We start from the raw sequence: 22,412 nt of genomic DNA, 5'->3' as shown, positions 1-22,412 counted from the left end.
TGGGACTACAGGCGCCCTGCCACCTCGCCCGACTAGTTATTTTGTATTTTTTAGTAGAGACGGGGTTTCACCGTGTTAGCCAGGATGGTCTCGATCTCCTGACCTCGTGATCCGCCTGTCTCGGCCTCCCAAAGTGCTGGGATTACAGGCTTGAGCCACTGTGCCCTGCCCAAACATTTATTTTTACATGATAGGATTTCTTAAAGTTAAGGGTGGATACGTCACACTGTTATGCTGACCCAGGCTTCTAGCATATCAGATCAAAGCCAATAACGATCAATAGATTTTACTAGAAATATCATTTGTAACTCAATTGGTAACATATACAGAATAATCCCAAACACTATAATCAGTTTCAATTACTATCATTAAAATATAACCATCAGTATTATTACCACTGCCAGTGTTTGGGGATTATTCCTTCCTCTTTAAATAAAAATGTGGTAAACAATGATACTTTAATAACAAAAAAGATATTCAATAATCAGATAAGTTTTGTCTTATTTCATCACTAATTTCTCAAGACTTGCAAATTTATATCATGCAAAACACAGCATGGTATAAAACACCTATCACAAAACACCCCCAAAATTACACTTACTTCAGAGTCAGAGACAACATCCACATCATTTCCCACTGAATCAATAAAGTCGTATGCCATGCCAAAGCTACCAAAGAGATAAAAGGACACCGGTTATAAGGTCATGCTCATAATCATGCAAGTAGAATTTAATAACAATACTTCATTGCTTCTAGGATACACATTTTCCACATTTTAACAACTCTGAAACCAGGATGCGTATCACCATCACAGCTGGCAAGTTTTTTCTTCTTAGTGGCACTAAAATCATGCTGTGTCTGAGAGTCAATGGCATCTTAGATTTGATAAGACATGGTAATAATCATTAGAAGCATCCAGTAGGAAATATTTCAAATAAAAACAATTATTTTATTTTTGTAATCACAAAACCCAAAGTCTCCAAGGGAAAATAGTTCAAAACTTTATTCTTTTTAGGTGGAGAGATAAGAAAAACAGAAACATGTACTAGGATTTTACTTTCTGAGATTGTGTTTCTAGTGATATACAATACCTCTTTTAAAAAATATACATGAAAAAAATGCACCTGACACCAATTCAGCCACAAAAGGAAATGGAAAAAAACTGTTAATTGAGCAGCCAACTGATGCCACGTACCACCTGAGGCACATCTATAGTCTATAAGCCTGAAAGGTACCCAACATCGCCATGTTCCAATTACTAAAAGGCAGAGTCAGGACACTTACCAAGGACTGCCTAATGGCAAAGCATGCTTTGTGATTTACTGTATGCTTGAGTCAAATTATTTCACCCTTCTCAGCTTCCGTTTTCTCAGATGCAAAATAATTAACAGTGCCTATCTCAAAGAGTTGTTGTGAGAATTAAATAAGCATATAAAATACTTGGCACGGCATTTGTATAGAGTTAATATAATTATTCAAATTTCCTCGCAACATTTAATTATGTTGACAAATCATAATTAAGCCATTCTTTTAAAAAATGATATCTGGGATATTCCCAACTTTTTGCTCCTATAAATGATGCTACACACAAACGTATTTTTGCAAATATAACTTTTATTTTCTGAGGCTTTAGGATAATTTCCAAACTACCAGCTCATAAAGTATTAGTGTATTTGTGCCCCTTGCTACAAGTTACATGGAAATATTTTAGATTGAGTGGCTGAGAAGGGGGAAGAAGAAAAGAGAACCCCACACATTAAATGGCCTACAATATGGACATTAGTACATTTTTCTCTATAGGACCTCAGGCTACTCTCTCAACTTTAAATACCATCAGCAGAATTTCTGGTGCCAAAGTTAAGGTGTAGGTCACCCAACATGCTGGGTTTTTAAATCTGGCTTTTCCAGATCAACCTGCCACCATTTAATGAAAAACTCCACAGGAAAGATGAAGTAATGTTCAAGGTCTTCCTCCTCATGCACCAAGCTGATCCTTTATATTCATATATTCAAAAGGTATGCAAATTGGCTAAAATAAAAGGGCTGATTGAACTTTGGCGGTCAAAACTCATCTTTGCTAATAACGTGATGCAGACTTGAAAGAAGCATATGCAATTGATATTGTATGTACATCTTCATATTGTAACATCATCTATTATCAGAATAAAAAGCCTTTGAAAATCAAATGTGATCTTTCTCTAAAGAGAAATCTCGACAAGTTAATGGGCATTACAAACTGAATTTAAAAGCAAATAAGAGTTTTAAGTGAGGGTGGAGGGGCAGGTAAAAATGCCACTGATTAATATTTACCTTGAAAATGGCTTGCTTTTCTTGCTGTTGCCAAGAATGGTAGTTCCTGCCGGCCCTAGTTTGGCACTCTCTCGTAACCAGTTGGCAGGTGGGAGTTTCAAGTCTGTTTTCTCTTCAAGGCGTGCAAATGCTGTTCGAGGAGGGGCAGAAGAGTATTTCACCACAGCTCGGCTCTTCACTTCATTGCCTCCAAGAAATAAAGCTGATCCCTAATTAACACATTGGGTGAAACTTTAATGAAAATTACTAGGAACGAAAAATCTCACCTTCATAAAAAAGAAAACAAGGACCTGTCACACCAGGCTTCACAAGGAACGGATGCCACATGTTACTAACAGCACTTAATAAATTTGAGCATAAACGCTAACATTTATTTAGTTCTTTTACACCAACTTCAAAGAAAAAAGATGAGTCAAGGAGTATGATGGTCATGGTTATCAGCTAGAAAATGGACCACCTACTCTACCTTTTAAAATTTATTCATATAATGTGGAGAAGCAGAAACCAAGGAGACTCAATGGTAACATGTTAACTAAATGCAAACTTCAATAAAGTCTATTTTCAGTATCGAAGATGTATTTTAATTCTTTTTTTTTTTTTTTAATTTTTGAGAAGTAGTCTCGCTTTGTTGCCCAGGCTGGAGTGCAGCGGAGCAATCATGGCTCACTGCAACCTGGGCAACCTGGGCTTAAGCCATTCTCCTGCCTCAGCGTCCCTAGTAGCTGGAATTACAAGCTTGCACTACCACGCCCGGCTAATTTTTGTATTTTTAGTAGAGACGGGGTTTTGCCATGTTGGCCAGGCTGGTCTCCAACTCCCCGACCTCAGGTGATCCACCCACCTCGGCCTTCCAAAGTGCTGAGATTACAGGCGTGAGCCACCGCGCCGGACCAAAGATGTATTTTAATTTTAATAACACATCATTCATAAAGTAGTGTGGTAGAATATTTGGGCCTTTTTTTGTTTTAATGCAAATATTTAGTAATTGATGCATCGGTTCATGCATGTATGCATGGTTCAAATAGTCTTGAGTCTCTAACTTCATAGCAAGGCATGGGGGGTTCGTTCCTCACAACCTGCACCTGCACACTCCCAAAGCAAGTTCAGTGTCTGGGTTCAATATTCTAACCTTTCACGCAGTCCCTTTTCTGCCTGGCAAACATTTTACACCTTTTGTGAATTAGTTCGGTCTCATTCTCGGCGAGTCACTGCCTGGCACCGTTTCTTCCCTCCTGCTTTGCACGACTGTGCCACGTTTTGGAACGACATATTTACAAGAACCCTCCTTGAGAGCAGAGATCGTATCTAACTCACCTGTCGGCTACCAGGACTGCTTTTAATACGAATACCTGCCGAAAGGAACACGGACTTCCACTCCCTGTTTTGGGGGTGTCAGGGAAACATGGAGAAGCCTCCAGAATCTGCCGGGAACCGTGGCATCCCTCCCCGGTGGAGCGGATCCTCGGCTCCCGCATCCCTGGCAGGTGCCACTCCTCGGAGGACTCACCTGTGCAGAAGGTTCCTCGGATTCTCCCTGGGACAGGAGGCTGAGTCCTCCTCGAGAGGCGGCCCCCGCCGGCGGACCCTCTGCTCCGGCCTCCTTGGGATCCCCCATCACTTCGATCCAAGTCAGGCGAGACGAAGGGGGAGCGGAGCAGCGGCAACAGCCACCCGGGCCCAAAACAGGGCAAGCGCCAGACACACTCCGCGGACCGCACTTCCGGTCTCTGCCAGGAAGAAGTAGCTGTGACTCCACATTAAATCTCGCGATCTTTGTCCCATAGGCCCGGCCCCGCCTCCCGCTGCGGGTCCCACCTTCGCGGCCAGGGCGGGAATTGTAGTGCGCCTGCGCTTGTCCGAACCTCTTCGGGAGACTGCTTCTCGCGGTATCTGACTCCTAGGTTCCGCCCCCTGCACGCCGCTCGCGGGATCTGACGCTCAGGCTCCGCCCCCTGCACGTCTTTGTTGGCAAACAGTTCTGGGGGTGGTGCGCGCTTGCAGGTAATCTGCGCGTGGGAGGGGACGTGCAGCCCACTGCGCTACCGTTGGCTCCGGTTACGTGAATTAGTGAGGGCTTCGCACTTCTTCCCCAGGCTTCAGTGTCACCTCTTTTCACACGGGCACCCCGAGGGCCCGGACTGGAAAAGCGAGCCTGCCATCTCAAGACTGGGCGCCCCTGCCCGCCTCTTAGTGCCCGTGTGGCTCCATCCTGGGTGTGGGAGCGGCGGGGCTTCCGGGGAGGACGCTGGGACGCGCGGACGAGGCTCCCGGTTTAGGGAATGGGTGGCTTTCGGAGGCTCCTGGGGGCCCGGCATGCCCGCTGCTTGCGGGGCGTCCCAGGCTGTGCAGGATCCCTGAGACGCTGCACCTGGGGCCTCATAACGCGTATGTTTTCATTCGGGCGCTCTGGGTGGGCCTGAGACTTGGCGTTTCTCACAGGTTACCAGGAGGTTCCTTGGAGTAGCCAGGAGGTGGAGAAATAGCCCGGGCCGTTTGCAAGCTTTGAAGGTCCAGGCTCTCTTACTTTCCCACTCTTCAATGTCATCTCAAACTGTCAAACGCAGCCACATCCATCATACATGTTTTGTAGTAAAAGTGTTTTGTTGTGCCGTAGGATGCAGAAAGTGTTTTTAAAAATTAACTTGGTTCCTGCAGTTTGGCTATCTCAATTTGTAATTCACATTTGGCTGTGATAACTCACTGTCCTGTCCGTTTTCAGGAATGCTCCTGATGAGCAAGCATTCAACTCACAAATTGCTTTCAAATGTAACAAAACAATTTTATGAATTAAATGTAACAAGCCAGGCGCGGTGACTCACGGCTGTAATCCCTGCACTTTGGGAGGCCGAGGTGGGCAGATCACCCGAGGTCAGATCGAGACCGCCTGACCAACAGGGTGAAAACCCATCTCTACTAAAAATACAAAAATTAGCCAGGTGTGGTGGTGGGCGCCTGTAATCCCAGCTACTAGGGAGGCTGAGGCAGGGAGGCTTGAACCCAGGAGGCGGAGCTTGCAGTGAGCTGAGATTGCACCACTGCACTCCAGCCTGGGCGACACAGCAAGACTCCGTCTCAAAAAAAAAGCCAATGTGCAATATGATCTTAATTTTAAAAAGTCTCCATTTCTGTGTCTGTGTCCACAAAAACAGATCTGAGTCGTGAAATGAAGTGATTTAAATTTATTCTTTAATATTTTCTTTTCCTATTTTTATTTGTGATTATTATAATATGTAATTTTGTTAAGCTTTTACACACATACATAATTCAGCTTGTGGTAATCTTTAAATTCTGTTGTTTTATTGTGTAATTCTATCTTTGTAAGAAAGAAATAGCAGTGATTCTTTTCTCAGGATTCAAATATTTTGCATGCTTCTTGAGAAGTGAGTGCCTAGACACGTGTTGATGATGCTTAGTGGGAAAACGTGCTGAAATAGCCCGTGAAAAGACAAAGTATGAAACAGAACCAGGAACTCAGCACAGAAAAAGAGGTTGGCAGCACACAGAGGATAATGGGAGCTCTAAGGGTGACCAGGGACCCTTGGGACTGACTGTGGAGGAAAACCTGAGTCAGGGCTGGGTCTCCAGCAGCCACACACAGGACCAGGATTACAGTACTGTAATTTAGTTCGTAAAGGAGCAAGATTGCTGGGGGCTGGAGCAATTGGGCACATCTGGGTTACATAAAATTTATATATGCCTCTTGCTCTAAGAGCTTATTAATTTTTTCTTTTTCCCTAGTCAAACACTTTTACATGCTGCTGGAGCTCATAGTGGTCAGGAAAATTTTTTAAAATAGGTGAGAAACCCACTTTTACATGGTGTAGTGTTTTTTAAAAAGTTATTGTCACTTTTTAATATAGGAGGTTGGAATATTTTGTGGGAAAACATGGAGGATAAGTCATTACTCTTAGAATTTCAAGTTTTCAGACACTAATTGATTTTCATTTTTATATTGTACCAGTGTCTGCCTGTTTCCTCCATCCCTGTCCTCCTGCCCCAGGGCCCCACTTGGGATGTACCCCGTCAACCGTGGCCTGCTCTGCCTTGTCTGTGTAGTTATCCTGGCTCTTGCAACTACCCATGGCTCTCACGTGTTTACCTGCCTCTTCAGTGCCTGATGCTCTAGCTACTAAGAGTGTCTGTTGAATGAATGAGCAGTGTGCTTGTTTGCTGCTCCAGCTACTTGTTCCATAGCTCCACGTTTGCTGGTGCTTTCCTCTGCCTAAAATACCTTTTCCTTCCTCACCTGGCTTCTCTCCTGACACCTCCACCTCCTTACCCCTCAGGGTTCCTTCCTTTGTTCCAGTCGCTTGTATTGCTTTATCCTGCACTTGTCACATTATAGAAAAATTACCTGTTTGTATCTGCCTCCCTTCCCGACTGTGAGCTCCTCAAAGGCTGGAGTCCCGTCTGATCACTGACACCAGGCACAGCACAAGCCGACAGAACTGTTTCAGCCCTTAGGCAACGGAGGGAAAATGACTGGGGCTGACAGGCTTTTAAAATGCTCATCAAAATGTTTGAGACATAAAAACAATATTGTTGGCTCCAAAATATTTTTTTTTAATCTGCAAAATCAAAGCTAAAAATGTTTAATGAAGTAGCTCTGAAATACTGCAATGTCAATGTCATTAATTATTAAAGGTCGTATTGACATACAGTTTGTTCCATTCTAAAACAGTTTGTAGATAGACTTTCTCAGTTAGCAAAAATCCTCCCAGCAGGCAATGATTTCTGAGAAAAATCCCAGTCATTTGTAAATTCAGGTAGTTATTTGTATAGTTTCCAAAACGTTATAGCAAGACAATTTTAAGTTAGGCAAATGTGGTTGGGGCTCCTGCCAGAAGAACAAGTGGCCAGGATGCTCACGGTTCTTATCTAGCCTCACGGGCAGAGCATGCCAAACTTGAAAACCTCTCAACTCAGGGACCATTTGGGGAATATGCTTTTCAGTTTGCCATGGGCACTTCCACAACCTAATGTCTTACCCGTCACCAGCCTCATTTGTTTACTTTCTGGATCTTAGAAAGTTTTGAATTTCTGGCTCCTGATCCTAGACTTTTAGAGCTGAAAGAGATTTGAGGTCATCTGAGCCAATCTCTTGCCTCTTTAGATGAGAGCAATGCAGTCCAGAAAGGAGAATAGGATCGACTTGTTGAACATCATACAAAGGTAGTTGCAAAGTTAGGACTAGTACCCAGGTCTCCTACCTTAGCTTTCTAAAAAGTCAAATAGTAGACATAGGCCAGTGGATTTGAAGTTGTCTCATAATCACCTGAGGAACTTGTTAAGCAAACAGATCCTCCAGCCACCTCCAGAATCTAGTATCTCTGGGGTAGTGCTGATTAGTGTACATTTTTACTGCAATTGTTAAGTTTCTGACAACCTTGCCCTGTAGATTATACCTTTGGATAGTGGTCTCCAAAGACAATCCCCTGGGGTGCAGGAAGACTGTTTTTTTTTTTTTTAATCTGACAAGTAAAGGCAAAATTAAGCTTTACTAATATGTAATTTATGGATTGACACAGGTGCCCTTCCTTGGGCCATGGTGAGCTGGTCACATAAGATTGGGTTATACTGACAAACCCAATGATCCCCAAGTGTCAGTGGCTTACAGCTGGGTTAGCCAGGTCAGTGGCTTACAGCTGGGTTAACCAGGTCAGTGGCTTACAGCTGGGTTAGCCAGGTCAGTGGCTTACAGCTGGGTTAGCCAGAGAAAGAACAGGATGCAAAGTTAAATTTGAATTTCAGATAAACAGTGAAAAAATTTTTAGGATGAGAATGTCCCAAATATTTAGCATAAGTATGTCCCATCTGATGAAGCAGCCTCAATCTGGAACATTGCCAGTTGCAGTAGCAGAGACAAAAAGAGATTGGTGCATTGCAGACTAGCTCCAAAAGCTTTTGGTCAGAAGTGGCAAACATCACTGCCATTCATTTTTTTTTTTTTTTTTTTTTGGCCAAATAAATCACATGGCCAAGCCAAGGATACATATGGCAGGGGAGACTGGACCCTAAGGAGGGATGTTGGTTATCCATGACCATTATGCAGTCTACCACAGGCATATATGGTGGCTTGGATAGGCTATTGGATGCCATTCACAAGGCCAAATTTGGTGAAAAAGCAAAGCCTTTTGCAGAATCTTTTCAGAGTTTTGTGATGAGGGGTGTCTTAGTCTGTTTTGTGTCATGATAACAGAATACCTAAGATTGGGTAATTTATTTTTAGAAAAGGTTGATTTAGTTCATGGTTCTGCAGGCTGGGAAGTTGAAGCACATGGCTCTGGCTTCTGGTGAGAGGTTTCAGGCTGTGTCATAATATGGCAGAGAAGATCAGTGGGTAAGTGGACATGTGTGAAGAGAGGCAAAACCAGGTGGGTGTTCTGACTTTGTAACAACCCACTCTTGCAGAACTAACCAATTCCTGAGAGAACTACCACACTGAGATGAAATTTCAACATGAGTTTGGTGGGGACATACATATATCCAGATCACAGCAAGGAGTGACCTTGAAAATCTTGTATCCCACAGAGATCACAGATCATCAGTAGTAAAGCATTCAAAAGAATTGTCAAGCTTGAAAATGAGTTACTATATTTTCTTTTTATTTATAAAGAGTGTTCTACATTTTCTCATCTTATCTGTGATGACATGTAGCTGTCATTAGGATGATACCCAAGCGAAAGTTTCACAAAAACAAACAGACTGAATCTGTTTCTTCAAAACAAAGGTGATGTTTTAACAATGAGTAGGCCAGGCGGGTGGCTCACGCCTGTAATCCCAGCACTTTGGGAGGCCGAGGCGGGCGGATCACAAGGTCAGGAGATTGAGACCATCCTGGCTAACACGGTGAAACCCCATCTCTACTAAAACATACAAAAAATTAGCTGGGCATGGTGGCAGGCACCTGTAGTCCCAGCTACTTGGGAGGCTGAGGCAGGAGAATGGCGTGAACCTGGGAGGCGGAGTTTGCAGTGAGCAGAGATCGCGCCACTGCACTCCGGCCTGGGCAACAGAGCGAGACTCCGTCTCAAAACAAACAAACAAACAAACAAAAAAACAATGAGTGGGAAAGTATTTGTTTTTGTTTTGTTTTTTTTGACAGAGTTTTGCTCTTGTTGCCCAGGCCAGAGTGCAGTGGCGCCATCTCCGCTCACTGCAACCTCTGCCTCCCGGGTTCAAGCAATTCTCCTGCCATCAGCCTCCCAAGTAGCTGGGATTACAGGTGCCCGCCACCATGCCCAGCTAAGTTTTTATATTTTTAGTAGAGACGGGGATTCACCATGTTGGCCAGGCTGCTCTCAAACTCCTGACCTCAGGTGGTCCACCCACCTCGGCCTCCCAAAGTGCTGGGATTACAGGCATGAGCCACCACACCCGGCCAGTATTTGGTTTTCAAAAGAATCTTATGGAGAGCATTTTTGAAAGTAGATGTTTAGAAATCTTTCCAACATTATGTGATTTTTGTCTCTAAAAATGATGTATATTGCTTATAAAAACTCATATCTGCACACTTAACTTAGAAACTGAAATTCCTAACCTCTTTTAGAAATCTTCCAAATGGAGAGGTTGAGTTTTAAATATATTGAGGAATTCTAAGGAGGACAGTGGCGTAGTTCTGGCTTACTTAAGGCATGCGAAGGGAAGAGAGCCAGCAGAGCCCGTCCAGAGGCAGCAAGCCTCATGTGCTCCTCAGCCACACCGTCAGGGGTTTGAAAAATCTGTCCACACTTAATTGTTTTCTTTGATACTAGTTGTCCTACCCAGAACATCCAGACTGATCTCTTTATCAGCTGCCAACTGATTTGTTTACCCCAAAAATATGCCTGCAAGATTCACGATTCCCAGGCTGCCAGCAGGCTTTTCTGCCTCCTATCTGTTATACATCCTGTTTTTAATTTTGTTCCATGACAACAGTCTATTGACCTTTCTTCTTGTACAAGTAAACAAATTGCATATAAAACAACTAACTAAAAATCTCTGAGTTATTCCTTGATACTGTTTAATTGGTTTGTTAAAGAAAGACTGATGGACTTCAAAGAAGATGGAAATTTAACTAATTACATTTCAGTTAAAACCTGTGCATGATTTGTGCATACAGTTGAAATGAGCAGTTGGATTTAGTAAACCCTGAGACCATGTAATTTTTTCAAGTAGGCTTGCTTATCTTTTGAGATATTTTAAGTGATGACAGCCATTAAAACCACATCTTAAAATAAACCTGACTTGGAAGGAGACCTCAAACTGTTATACCACAAAGTTTTCAACCAAGATTCTCAAAAATAAAGCCTATTCAGCAATTTTGCTCTTTTAAAAAATATTAGTGAAAATATAACTAATTTTCAGTCGGTAAATTAAAATGTTACGTTGTTTTCCACTTGTTTTATGTGCATGTATTAGTGACAGTATAGCATTTACAAATAAATATACATGATATTGGGGTCGCATGTTCAGAATTTTTTTTAATTTTAATATTTTTAGAGAGCACCCAGGCTGGACTTGAGCTCTTTCCTGGACTTAAGTGATCCTCCTGCCTCAGCCTCCTGAATAGGTAGGACTACAAGTGTGAGTCACTTTACTCAACCAAAAATGTGTTTAATAATGGCGAATGATAACAAATGTTTATAGATCATTGCTTCTGAAAAGACTTTACTGGACATACTGTGTACCCAAAACCAAATGCTAGCTACTTTTTAAGTCAAAAATAATTAGCCAGCTAATGACCTATATTTTGCTTTACAGTTTAACTTGACAAGAGTAGAAAAATGTCAAGGTACAAGACAATGCAAAACGTAAGGACAAGGGAGAAAAGCTTCCCCTTTCACCCTCTGAAGGTTTGGCTGAAAATGAGCTGAAAAAGGCAGAGCAACAGGAGAAAAGGCATGCGTTTATTTTAACGTGCATACCACGGGGAATTGCAGAAGAGTAATGACCTCATAACCCAGCAGGGTCCAGATGCCCGTATACCCTCTCTTCGTAGGTAAGTGGGGGATGAGGTGTGTAGGAGTAAATGACGAAAGTTCCTCTGAGCTCTGGGGGAGGTGTTGGGAAGATGGGTGAAATGTCACCTTGCACAAAGGTTGTCAGTACTGCCTTCAAGAGAACAGATGAGCAGTCTGGGTGTAGTGACAGCTTTGTCTCGTCTCTTCTTTCCTGGCCATTTGATGAGATTCCTAAAGAAGGGAGTTCTTACGACTATTGCCTTTTTGTCTTGTTTTTGGAAAGAAGCTTTGTTAGATAAGAAAATTCCAGAGAGTCAGTCCAGTCCCTCCAGGTGCTTCTAGAAAGAGGATCAGAGAAACAAGGAGGTAAGAAAAGTCAGAAAGAGAGCTTGGGTCTAAGGCTTATTTCTAAAACCTTTCGATTTTCAAAGTACTCGGCATGCCAAAGCACTATATTTTGGGGAATCATTTTCTGCACCCCAACAAAACCTTAATACACACTTTTTCAGTGTAATAGCAAGACACCCTTGGTTATAGCTATCTGACATTTAATCATTAACTGATAATTATTTCATTGCTGCTCTGTAGATTCATAACAAGCAGAGTATTTGAAGTTATTGAAACTATTTTGACTGCATTTGAAGGAGTTTATTTTCTGGACACCTGATGAACTCGAATTCTTTTCCAAGCTCTTAGCATTGACTTTCAGGATACAATGCAAGTGACTGCAAGGGTAGACTGTCTCTGCTAGGTATCACTTTTGCAACAGAATTGTTCTTAGAGTCTTTGTGAGTTTTCTTCTGAAGCTGATTAATATCCTAAATGAATCCCAGGAAGAGTTTCAAAGTCACTCATGTCTGGTCTTCAGGCATGTGGGTGGCTGGAGCCCAGGCAGTTATTCATGCTGCACATGCACCTTAAGCTAAGGATGAGAAGGAAAAAATTCTCAAATGAACCTTCCAATCAATCTGATAGAGACTGCTTGTGAGTTCCCCTCTGCCTTTCCAGTGAAGGGCCTGACCTTTGCAGACCCTATTGAGTCCCTTAGCTATTAAACATTTACAAGGAGGCTTCCAATGGAGAGAACAAAAGGACAGCGTTGCTTAGTGCAAAACCATCAAGTGTCAAAGCCACTGACTGGACCTTTTTACTAAATATTTCTATAGCATTTATCTTTCCCCGTGCATTGAAGATAAATATATTTTACTTTCTCAGTATCATGCAGTCACAAGGCACCCAGTAATAGAATCCATTGCTCGTGAATGTTGGACAGAATGGTAACTACTGGATGAACCAACGGTGTCATCCACATATGACAATTTTTTACATATTTATTTACATGTTTTTTTTCTCTCTAGGAAGTGGAGCCAGAATCCACAGATGTCATTATCCATCTGCACACTTTGTTTACTACCCAGAAGGCAAGAATATTGCATTTTAAAAGTATCCGGACTTTTGTTCTTTATCACAAATGACTTGGGAAGCTCTGACCACTCATGTTTACCCTGAGTGAAAGTCCCAGTCAAAGCCTTGCTTCCTGGAGAGCTTTGAGATTCTGGTACAAAGGCATTTTATAAGCACAAAGTGGAAAAGCATCATTCATATTCATTTGCTGCTGTGGCATTTCTCCCTGGAATCTTCCTCTTGTCCGTCAACATTAGGCAAAAGGACTACTCCTCATGTACTTTACAAATATTCTTGTCATGGTCTGGAGGTAGGAAAAGGACACCCAGCACAAGAGTAAAAAGGGAAACTCAAGCTCTTCTGTTGGAGAGTCTCAGGCTTCTTTATCCATAAAACTGATTGGACATAATTGGTGTGGGTTGATGATTTGTTTTGGAAAAGCCCGAGTATGAAATCAATACCGTGCTTTGTGCATCTTGGCTGCAATGAGTGTTTTTTATGTGATTGCAGGGACCGGTGGGAGAGGCGGCCATCCGGAGGGCTCTCTGAGGGGTCATTTAGAATGCAGCTGCTCTGGGCAGAGGATGGTCTGGGCTGGCCTCCGCTGCACTGAGAGGCTTGCAGAGTGGAGAAACGTCCACTAGCATGGCTTCTGTGAGGTGTGGGCAGCTCTTTTCTTGGCGTGGGGCTCTGTTTGGTGTGATATAAGAGATATCGCAGGGCTTTCCTGTCCCGGAAGATCTTGGTGGGTGACACCTGTGGGGGTTGCCAGCTGGATTAGGTGAGGCAGAGCACACAGCTCTACCTAACAAGTCCCATTCTCATCTGGGAATATTCCAGGACATAGGGCACTACCCAAGAGGCAGAGCCTGGAGTGCCGTTATACAGGTGAAAGATCTGAGTGCCAGGTCCATGTAAATGAGGTGGGTTGGGGTGGTCGAGGTGCTTAGAGAACAGGAGAACTGCCACAGGAAGGGATGGTACCCACAGGGAGGAAGACCCATGTCTCAGACCCCTTCCTTTATACCTCTTCCTGGGACCTCCTCGGAGTCTGCAGATCAGCTGCTGCTTCTCCGTCTTCCGTCGTCGTCTTCAAACCTTTTCATCACAAAAAATGCTGAGTGTAAACCTAAGTAGAGAGAACAGTAAAAGGAACTCCCATGAGCCGTCACCATCACCTACCATCAACAGCGATCAACACATGGGCCGTCTACGTCCGTCTTCCCTACTTGCATCCCCGCTCCAGATTATTATCACAAGTAGCTCATCCCTGGTTATATTGCATTTAATCCTCTCTGTTGCATTTTTTTCTGGCCACGTTCTTCTGTCTGTCAATCATTGTTTTAAGTCAGACAGTCTGCTGGGTTGGCTAGGAAAAGACATTTCTCAAGAAAGACTTCTAAGTAATTTTGAGGGAAATATTCAGATTGACCAAACAAGGTATGCTTGATTTAGTTCAATTCAGCAGTTACTTATTGAGTCTGAGGCTCAGTGCTGGATTCAACATATCAGTAAAAGATGGTTTCTGGCCTACAGGGTTCAGTGCTCGAGTTCTGGGTGTGGGACGAGGGCCATAGCAAGTATTCACTCCAGAAAGGCAGAATGTGGCCACTGAGAAAGGAAAGGTACAAGGTGTAGTGGAGGTTACAAGGCATGACAAACACACTGGGCTGGGAATGGTGACAGTGGAAAGGATCAGGAAGGGTCGTGAAGCCTTAGGCATTGGAGAGACACTTGGAAACCTGGGCAGACAGTGGGACGGTGACTGCAGAGCACTTAAATGTGCAGGTGGGAATGGCAGTGGGGGACAGGCGAGCCTGGCAGCGAGAACACATGGTGCAAGGGGCCCGGTCGGGGACGGACCTGGGGTGGGGGAGGTAGGCAACTGGGCTCTCAAAGAAACCCTTGGGCTTTTTCTAGCTTAATAACTAAACAATTATTATTTCTAAGGAAAAAGAAAACTGGATTTCTAGAAGCATGGCTATTTAAAAAAGAAAAGCAACTCCAGACCCCAATTAGGAAACTGAAAGGAAATCAAAGTGGGCTTAATGGAAATTAGGTAGTAGGGGTAATAAAAGAAAATGCAGGTAGCTGCCGAAAATCCAGTGGACTCCAGGTCCACCAGCCAGGCACCACATTATTTTAACCTATAAATGAAGTATGTCCATGACTCTCACTACATAAAATGGAAGTTAAGTCATAGTCCTTTTCCACTGTGCTCTGAAAATATACTGTTTTTGCCTCTGCCAGCAAAGCAAATATATAGACAGAAAATTCCTAGCACTGCTTTCACACGAGGGATAACAAAGGTGACAGACTCGGGCAAACTGTTCACATTCTACACATGAAATGGAATGGTAACTTGATTTTTCAAAAGGATAAGATTCTCATTACAAATGTAAGCATATTTATTAAATAAAACTCAAACTGTAGTAAAATGTAGAAAGGCAAGGAAATTCATGGTCCCACTACCCAAATAACATATTTTTTTTTCAGAATTTTGGTGTTTATAATCATTTTGGAACACGCTTTTCATACTGAACGGCTTCAATATTTTATCCCTACTCTCTTCCAGCCCCCTCATTCATTGTGATTATCAGTGAGTTTGGGGAACCGTACTGACTTTTTAAAGAGTCAATTCTCTTTTGAACTCCGATTTCAGAAGGGGTACAGGGAATCATCTCGATATAAGTGTTGATATAAAGTCTATTCTCAGATACTTGTGAAACCAAAAACTCTGTGCTAACATTTGCAGGGCTTTGGGAAAACTGCACATGGAGGTCTGAATAGCATATGTCCAAATAGTTGAAGTTTTTATAGATTAAGCTAACTCATTATTAAAGAAAAGCTGCTCTAACCTCCTTCCTTGATAAATACACCTTGATAACAGCTGCCCCTTGGAAGCTATTAAATATGTTATGTCCTCTTGACTTCATAACAACTGTCCCTTGGCCAGTTGGGGTGTATACACCAAGTACACACTGGTTTGGGGTGTGTACACCAAGTCCTCTTGGGGACAGGCCCTAAAAGTAGGCTTGGAGCCATTAGGGTCAGTTCCCTGGAGCTCCAGGTACACCTGTCTCCTCACCCTATGTGGGGAGTGGTGGTCAGAGGAGGGCCAGAGTGGAACCGCAGCCTCATGGGGCCCAGGACAGGCATGTCTCTGGCTCTGGTCTGAGTGAATCATTCCATATTTCCTATGTGCAGGTCATGTGCTGGGTGCTGGGAACACAAAGGTGAGTAAAAACCGTCTAGTGGGGGCACACAGACTTCCAAATAAGTGCCCCCTAAAATGTAAATTTGCAACTCTGAGTTGACTCAGGAAAGTTAGGAGGAGGTAACTTTGCAAAGAAGGAAAGAGAAGAGAATTTCAGGCAGAGAGAAAAGGGTCAGCAAAGTCCTAGTGGTGGTGGAGAGCACAGCCAGAGTGAGGCATGAAAAGCTAAGAGGACATGGGGCTCAGGTGTGAGTTGGGCTGGACAGGCAGTGGGCACCAGATCAGGAAGGGCCTCTGTGGCCTTACTAAGAAACTAGGTCCAGCCACAGTAAAAGGCTTTTAGACAGGCGTCACATGATCAGGGGCAATGAGGCTAGACCAGGCTACTAAATCAGTCCAGGCTAAACCTGTTCTTTTTCCTTTTTTTGTTTTTTTAAGAAAAGCAAAATATTAGACACTCAAAGAAATGTGAAATATGTAAATATTAAGTAGACATTTGATAATATTAAGGAATTAATGTTTTCTGATAATAGTTTTGTGTGTTTGTTTTTACTTTAATTTTAGGTTTGAGGGTATATGTAAAGATTTGTTACACAGGTAAATGCATGTCACTGGGTTTGTTGTACAGATTATTTCATCACCCAGGTATTAAGCCCAGTACCCAATAGTTACCTTTTCTGCTCCCCTCCCTTCTCCCACTCTCCCTCCTCAAGTAGACCCCTGTGTCTGTTGTTTCCTTCATTGTGTTCATAAGTTCTTATCATTTAGCTCTCACTTATAAGTGAGAGCATGCAATATTTGGTTTTCCGTTCCTCCATTAATTTGCTAAGAAGAATAATTTGCCTCCAGTTCCATCTATGTTCCCACAAAAGCCATGAGCTCATTCTTTTTTATGGCTGCATAGTATTCCATGGTGAATATGTACCAGATTTTTAAATCCAATCTGTCATTGGTGGGCATTTGGGTTGAGTCCATTAGACCTGATAATTCTTTGGAATAGTGGGGGAGAGGAGGAGATGGAGTGAGTCAGACAGGCTTCGGGGGGATATAGAAAATCAGATGGCCAGCGCTTTGTGTATGGATTGGGTTAGGAATGAAGAGGAAAGTAGGCACCAGGCATATCTGGTTGGATGAATCATGTATTAGTCCGTTTCATACTGCTATAAAGAACTATCTGAGGCTGGGTCTTTTATAAAGAAAAGAGTTTTAATTGACTCACAGTTCTGTATGGTGAGGGAGGCCTCAGGAAACTTACAGTCATGGCAGCAGGCAAAGGGGAAGCAAGGCATGTCTTACATGGCAGCAAGAGAGAGAGCGAGGGGGGTGCCACACTTTAAAAACCATCAGATTTCATGAGAACTCACTATCACGAGAACAGCATGAGGGAAACTGCCCTCATGATCCAATCACCTTCTGCCAGGTCCCTCCCTTGATAGGTAGGGATTACAGTTCTAGATGAGATTTGGGTGGGGACAGAGAGCCAAATCATATCAAATAGGATGGATGAGCTGGGGACACTGAGAGAGGATGAGGGTTGAAGACCGGTGAGGTCATGAGCTGGCTTTGGGACATGTGCACTTTGAGATGCCTTTGGGACATCTGAGAGGGTAGCAAGTAGACACGAGCATGTACTGCCAAGCTATGAAAAGATGTTGGGGCTGGGTGTGGTGGCTCACGCCTGTAATCCCAGCACCTTGGGAGGTCAAGGTGGGCAGATCTCTTGAGATCAGGAGTTCGAGAACAACCTGGCCAACATGGTGAAACCCCATGTCTACTAAAATACAAAAACTAGCTGGGTGTGGTAGTGGGCACCTGTAATCCCAGCTACTTGGGAGACTGAGGCAGAAGAATCGCTTGAACCTGGGAGGTAGAGGTTGCAGTGAGCTGAGATTGCACCACTGCACTCCAGCCTGGGCGACAGAGTGAGACTCACTCTCAAAAAAAAAAGAAAAAAGAAAAAAGAAATTGGGGCTGCAGATTTAAAATATGTAGGAGCCATCCCCATGGAATTGGTGAGGTAAGCCATGGAGGTGATACCTGAGGAAAGGTACCTGCCTGCTTACCTGGTAGAAATGAAACAATCCAAGCTTTCCAATGCAGATGAGAACTTTAGAAATGAAATCACACAAGCAATGAACTAAAATGAGAAAGGCAAACCTTCTAGCAACCTTGCATCTAACATTTGTCACTGTAAACAGGCTTGTCATACACAAATCACTTGCAACCACAAGGAGGACTGTGGATCAGTTGGTCACTCTGCCCAGGTCTTTTTGTGCCTGTGACTTTAAATCAGGTTCTTGTTACTTGCACACCATTTTGTGGTGTGTATTTGTAAATATATCTTGCCAGCATATTTTATGCTTCAGTTAATTTAGTTGACATCTAATTTAGTTGACATATAAAAATAAAATCAATTTTCAGACAAAATACCCATAAAATAAGTGAAATGCTATAATAGGTTTCAAGAAATTAAAATGTAATATATTTAGGCTTCTATTCTAAAGCAATTTCATCTAGAACAGCAGATACTGTGGATGTATTTTTTTCTATGCATTCTTGCCAATTATATAATAATAAGTGTTGCTACTATATATTGAGAAATTTATTGCTTGGGGTAGTTTGTCATAAAAAAATGAAAATTTTTGTTGGGGTTTCCTTTAAAATGCCAAAGAGCCTAAATATGAATACTTTGTGTATTGATGTTCAGGCTGTAATTAAGCCATGACAATGATTATTACTTTGGATGTAAACACTATCACATTTTCATTGGGTGAGTTCTTTTTAAATTAATGTTGAGTTATGTTCTGTTTATTATCGTGTTTGCTTATGTTTCCTGTCATTTTCCAGTTGTCTGCTTGAATTCTGTTTTTCAATAGTGATTTAGCAACTGATAATATATACTGGTTTCAGTTTTGCTTCTCATTTACATTTGTATCTGTTTGGTTGATGTATTTGGCTTAATCATTTTATTTTTATAAGCAGTTGTACAATTTGTTAATTTAGCTAGATGATTAAATTTGGCTTCTAAAGAGAGTTTGTTTTAGAAAATAGTCCCTGAAGTAAATTAGTGTTTGGCATTTCCAACATGTCAAAGGAGCTGGTTTCTTAACGATAACTAGAAATGTAACTCTGAATTCTCAAAAGTGGTTTTGTAATTTTAAACCTCTGACTATATGAAGCTGTATATTCCAGTAGGTGGTGCAAATCGACTCCATTTCAGATGGAAATGTAATTTAAACTTGTGATGTAACTGTTTTCACTGTAAAAATAATATTTCAACATGTTTCGCAACTGCAAAATTATTTTCCTCTCTTTCTAAAGGAAGCTTGATTTACCCTCTCAATGCTCATTTTTCTTATGGTTTATTCCTCAGGTATCATTCTGATCATTGTTGTTATAGGAGAGATGAGAGGAAATTAGAGGGGCTAGAGGAACCAGCAGACCTGTTAAAAATCATGAATACAAACAAAGGTCGTTTGCTTCTGTGCTTCAATTCCATAATAAAATGAGAATAATGTCAGTATCAGTGTTCTAATAGTTTTTATATCCACATGATTAATTGAATGCCATGTTTTTTCTGTTGTAAAAATTGAGGTTATTTCACTTCTAGGAGTCTGATATCCTCACACAAGCACATAAAATATGTATACAAGGATATTCACTGCAGCATATTTTTAACTTTTTTCATTCATCCCAGTCATATATGTGCACAAGAGGCAGCAAAGTAGGATGATTAGGAGCAGGGCCTCTGGGCAGCCTGCCTGAGATGGAGGCCTTACCACGTATCTCTGTTTCCTTTTCTGCAAAATGCAGATCCTCACAGGTACTGCTACCGCATCATGGCATTGATAGGAGGATTATGTGAGCATATATGTAAGTGTGCAAAGCATGCCTGGCACGTCGTAAGCACTGCATCAATGTTAACTGTACCTCTAAAGTAAAATAGCACTGAAAGGATTGCAGTGAAAGGCAGCATTCTCTTGCAGTCTTCCTCCAGCCTCTGAGTATCACTTCCTGGTGGTAAGTCTTCCTCCAGCCCCTGAGTGTCACTTCCTGGTGGTAAGTCTTCCTCCAGCCCCCAGTATCACTTCCTGGTGGTAAGTCTTCCTCCAGCCCCCGAGTGTCACTTCCTGGTGGTAAGTCTTCCTCCAGCCTCTGAGTATCACTTCCTGGTGGTAAGTCTTCCTCCAGCCCCCAAGTGTCACTTCCTGGTGGTAAGTCCTCCTCCAGCCCCCAAGTGTCACTTCCTGGTGGTAAGTCTTCCTCCAGCCCCCCCAGTATCACTTCCTGGTGGTAGGTCTTCCTCCAGCCCCAAGTGTCACTTCCTGGTGGTAAGTCTTCCTCCAGCCCCCAGTATCACTTCCTGGTGGTAAGTCTTCCTCCAGCCCCCAGTATCACTTCCTGGTGGTAAGTCTTCCTCCAGCCCCCAGTATCACTTCCTGGTGGTAAGTCTTCCTCCAGCCCCCGAGTGTCACTTCCTGGTGGTAAGTCTTCCTCCAGCCTCTGAGTATCACTTCCTGGTGGTAAGTCTTCCTCCAGCCCCCCCAGTATCACTTCCTGGTGGTAAGTCTTCCTCCAGCCCCCGAGTGTCACTTCCTGGTGGTAAGTCTTCCTCCAGCCCCCTCAGTATCACTTCCTGGTGGTAAGTCTTCCTCCAGCCCCCGAGTGTCACTTCCTGGTGGTAAGCACTCACGACTTCTCTCCACGGCTGCTCCTGACAGTCACCACCATAACTTTAAATACTATTCTTACACAGCTATTTTTTAAACCACTTTAACTATTTCAAGTATTCAATTCACTAACATTAAGTACATCTACAGTGTCATGCAATCATCACCACTATCCATTTCCAGAATGCTTTCATCTTCGTAAACAGAAACTCTGTCCCCATTAACTCCCTATTCCCTTTTCTCCCCAGTGCCTGGTAACCACTACTGTACTTTTTGTCGCTATAAATTTGCCTATTTTAGGTATCTCATGTAAGTGGAATCATACGATATTTGTCCTTTTGAGACTGGCTTATTTCAGTTAGCATAGTGTCCTCAAGTTTCATCCACATTGTACAGAATTTCATTCCTTTCTAGGGTTGAATAATATCCTATTGTTTTTATATGTAACATTTTATTTCTATTCATCTGTCGATGGACATTTAGTTTTCTTCTGCCTGTGGCTACTGTGAACAATACTGCTATGAACACAGGTGTACAAATATCTATTCAAGTCCTTGTTTTCAGTTCTGGGTCGCTATTTTTTGATGTATCTGTTCTTACATTATCTTTTTACTTCTAGGCATGGTAAATTAGATAGACAAGGACTTAACCGTAATCAACTCCCTACCTTTCTACATACACTCCCAGTCCCCACTCCCACATAGCTTTGGTTAAAGAACAATGTTTTCTCTATTGAATAAAAGTTCTCTTACCTTCCCTGGGATGGAAGAGACGAGGAAGGAGATGGTGTTCCTGGAACCCAGGGAGAACTGGAACCTGGGAAGAAGCAGAGGGAAGCGGAGATGATGAGTGAGACTGCACCAGATGCCAGAGCCGGAAGGAAGCAGGGAAGAAAGACGCTGGCCTTCCTCTCCTTTCTCTGCTCCATCTCCCATAGCTCAAACCGGCTTGAAAGCCAGAGGCCAAAGGAGCCCAGGCCATGCATCCGCAGGGCCCAGGAAGATGAGAATGGACCAAGGAAGGAGGCCAAATGGAGCCCATCTGCACCCTTTTCTTCCTGAACTGCCCTTTCCATTGCCGACTCCCTGCCAGTACCCACGGCCCCTGCTGCCAGCAGGACACCTTCCCTGAGAGCAGCCTCACTGTGCACATGGACCTGGCAGGGAGGCTCACACACACCCATACTCAGAACGAGCAGAGAAGCTTCTCCCAAGGCCAAATAGAAATGGCTTTTGGATTACCCACCATTTGGGCAGATTATCTGCACCACTGCTTCTGTCCATTACTGAGGAGAGCCAGGAGGTATCTGGACTGTCCTTGGTGTTCCGGGATGACCTTGTGGAGAGCTGATTACAGTCTGTGTGTGGAAAAAGAAGACGTCTGCCTGCCATTCTTTTCCTCACACTGGTTCAGCGACGTTTGATCTCTGACCTGTGGCTGGAACCCATATTAAAGAGCCTGTCATTGCTTGTGATTTTTCTTGGAACACCAGAATTCAGATTGGAGCAAAGCTTTCCATCAGAGCCGTAGAGAATCCATATTTGCCTTTGAGCCTTCCCGGCTTCAATTTAGTACTTGAGACTCCTTCTCCATAGCACCCCTCCTCACCCTCATCCCAACTACGTGCCCCCTGGCTGTGCTCCCCTACCCCCAAGCCATTAGAAGGACAGCTACCAACACAGCTGTAGGTGTCTGAGCAGAAAAGAAAATGAGAGCAAGAGGCAGCCTCCAAGGTCAGGACCTGCAAGAGTTGGTGGATACGCCAGTGATGGGAATTCAGGGTCTTCCTGGTGGGCTCCTTGGATTTGCACAGAGAACATGTGCCTCTGCCAGAGCCGCCTCTCATATCTCACAGCCCTGACTCCAGGA

The 22,412-nt window shown here is 43.2% G+C and overlaps 1 protein-coding gene and 2 long non-coding RNA genes across 4 annotated transcripts in view; 1 reads left to right on the top strand and 2 right to left on the bottom strand.

Moving 5' to 3' along the window:
* EDRF1 (erythroid differentiation regulatory factor 1) overlaps positions 1 to 4,032 on the bottom strand; it is a 45,583-nt gene extending 41,551 nt beyond the window's left edge. For both annotated transcript variants that reach the window (XM_015148436.3, XM_015148437.3), the window contains exons 1-3: positions 3,818 to 4,032; positions 2,311 to 2,519; positions 602 to 668 (exon numbers count right to left, since the gene is read on the bottom strand). In XM_015148436.3, coding sequence (XP_015003922.2) covers positions 602 to 668; positions 2,311 to 2,519; positions 3,818 to 3,925 — 384 coding nt within the window. In that variant the 5' untranslated portion in view covers positions 3,926 to 4,032. The remainder of the gene's footprint in view (positions 1 to 601; positions 669 to 2,310; positions 2,520 to 3,817) is intronic.
* Positions 4,033 to 4,192: 160 nt separating this feature from the next.
* On the top strand, positions 4,193 to 11,275 carry LOC144331367 (uncharacterized). Its single transcript, XR_013398452.1, has 3 exons — positions 4,193 to 4,311; positions 10,792 to 10,861; positions 11,145 to 11,275. It is a non-coding gene; the product is annotated as an uncharacterized LOC144331367 (long non-coding RNA).
* On the bottom strand, positions 11,185 to 21,949 carry LOC144331366 (uncharacterized). The gene is made up of 3 exons (XR_013398451.1): positions 21,789 to 21,949; positions 21,296 to 21,359; positions 11,185 to 13,785 (listed from the first exon to the last, which is right to left on the bottom strand). It is a non-coding gene; the product is annotated as an uncharacterized LOC144331366 (long non-coding RNA).
* Positions 21,950 to 22,412: the final 463 nt, after the last annotated feature.

This window comes from Macaca mulatta, chromosome 9 (genome assembly GCF_049350105.2).
Source record: "Macaca mulatta isolate MMU2019108-1 chromosome 9, T2T-MMU8v2.0, whole genome shotgun sequence".
NCBI classification, from domain to species: domain Eukaryota; kingdom Metazoa; phylum Chordata; class Mammalia; order Primates; family Cercopithecidae; genus Macaca; species Macaca mulatta.
This window is presented reverse-complemented; position numbering and strand designations above follow the sequence as displayed.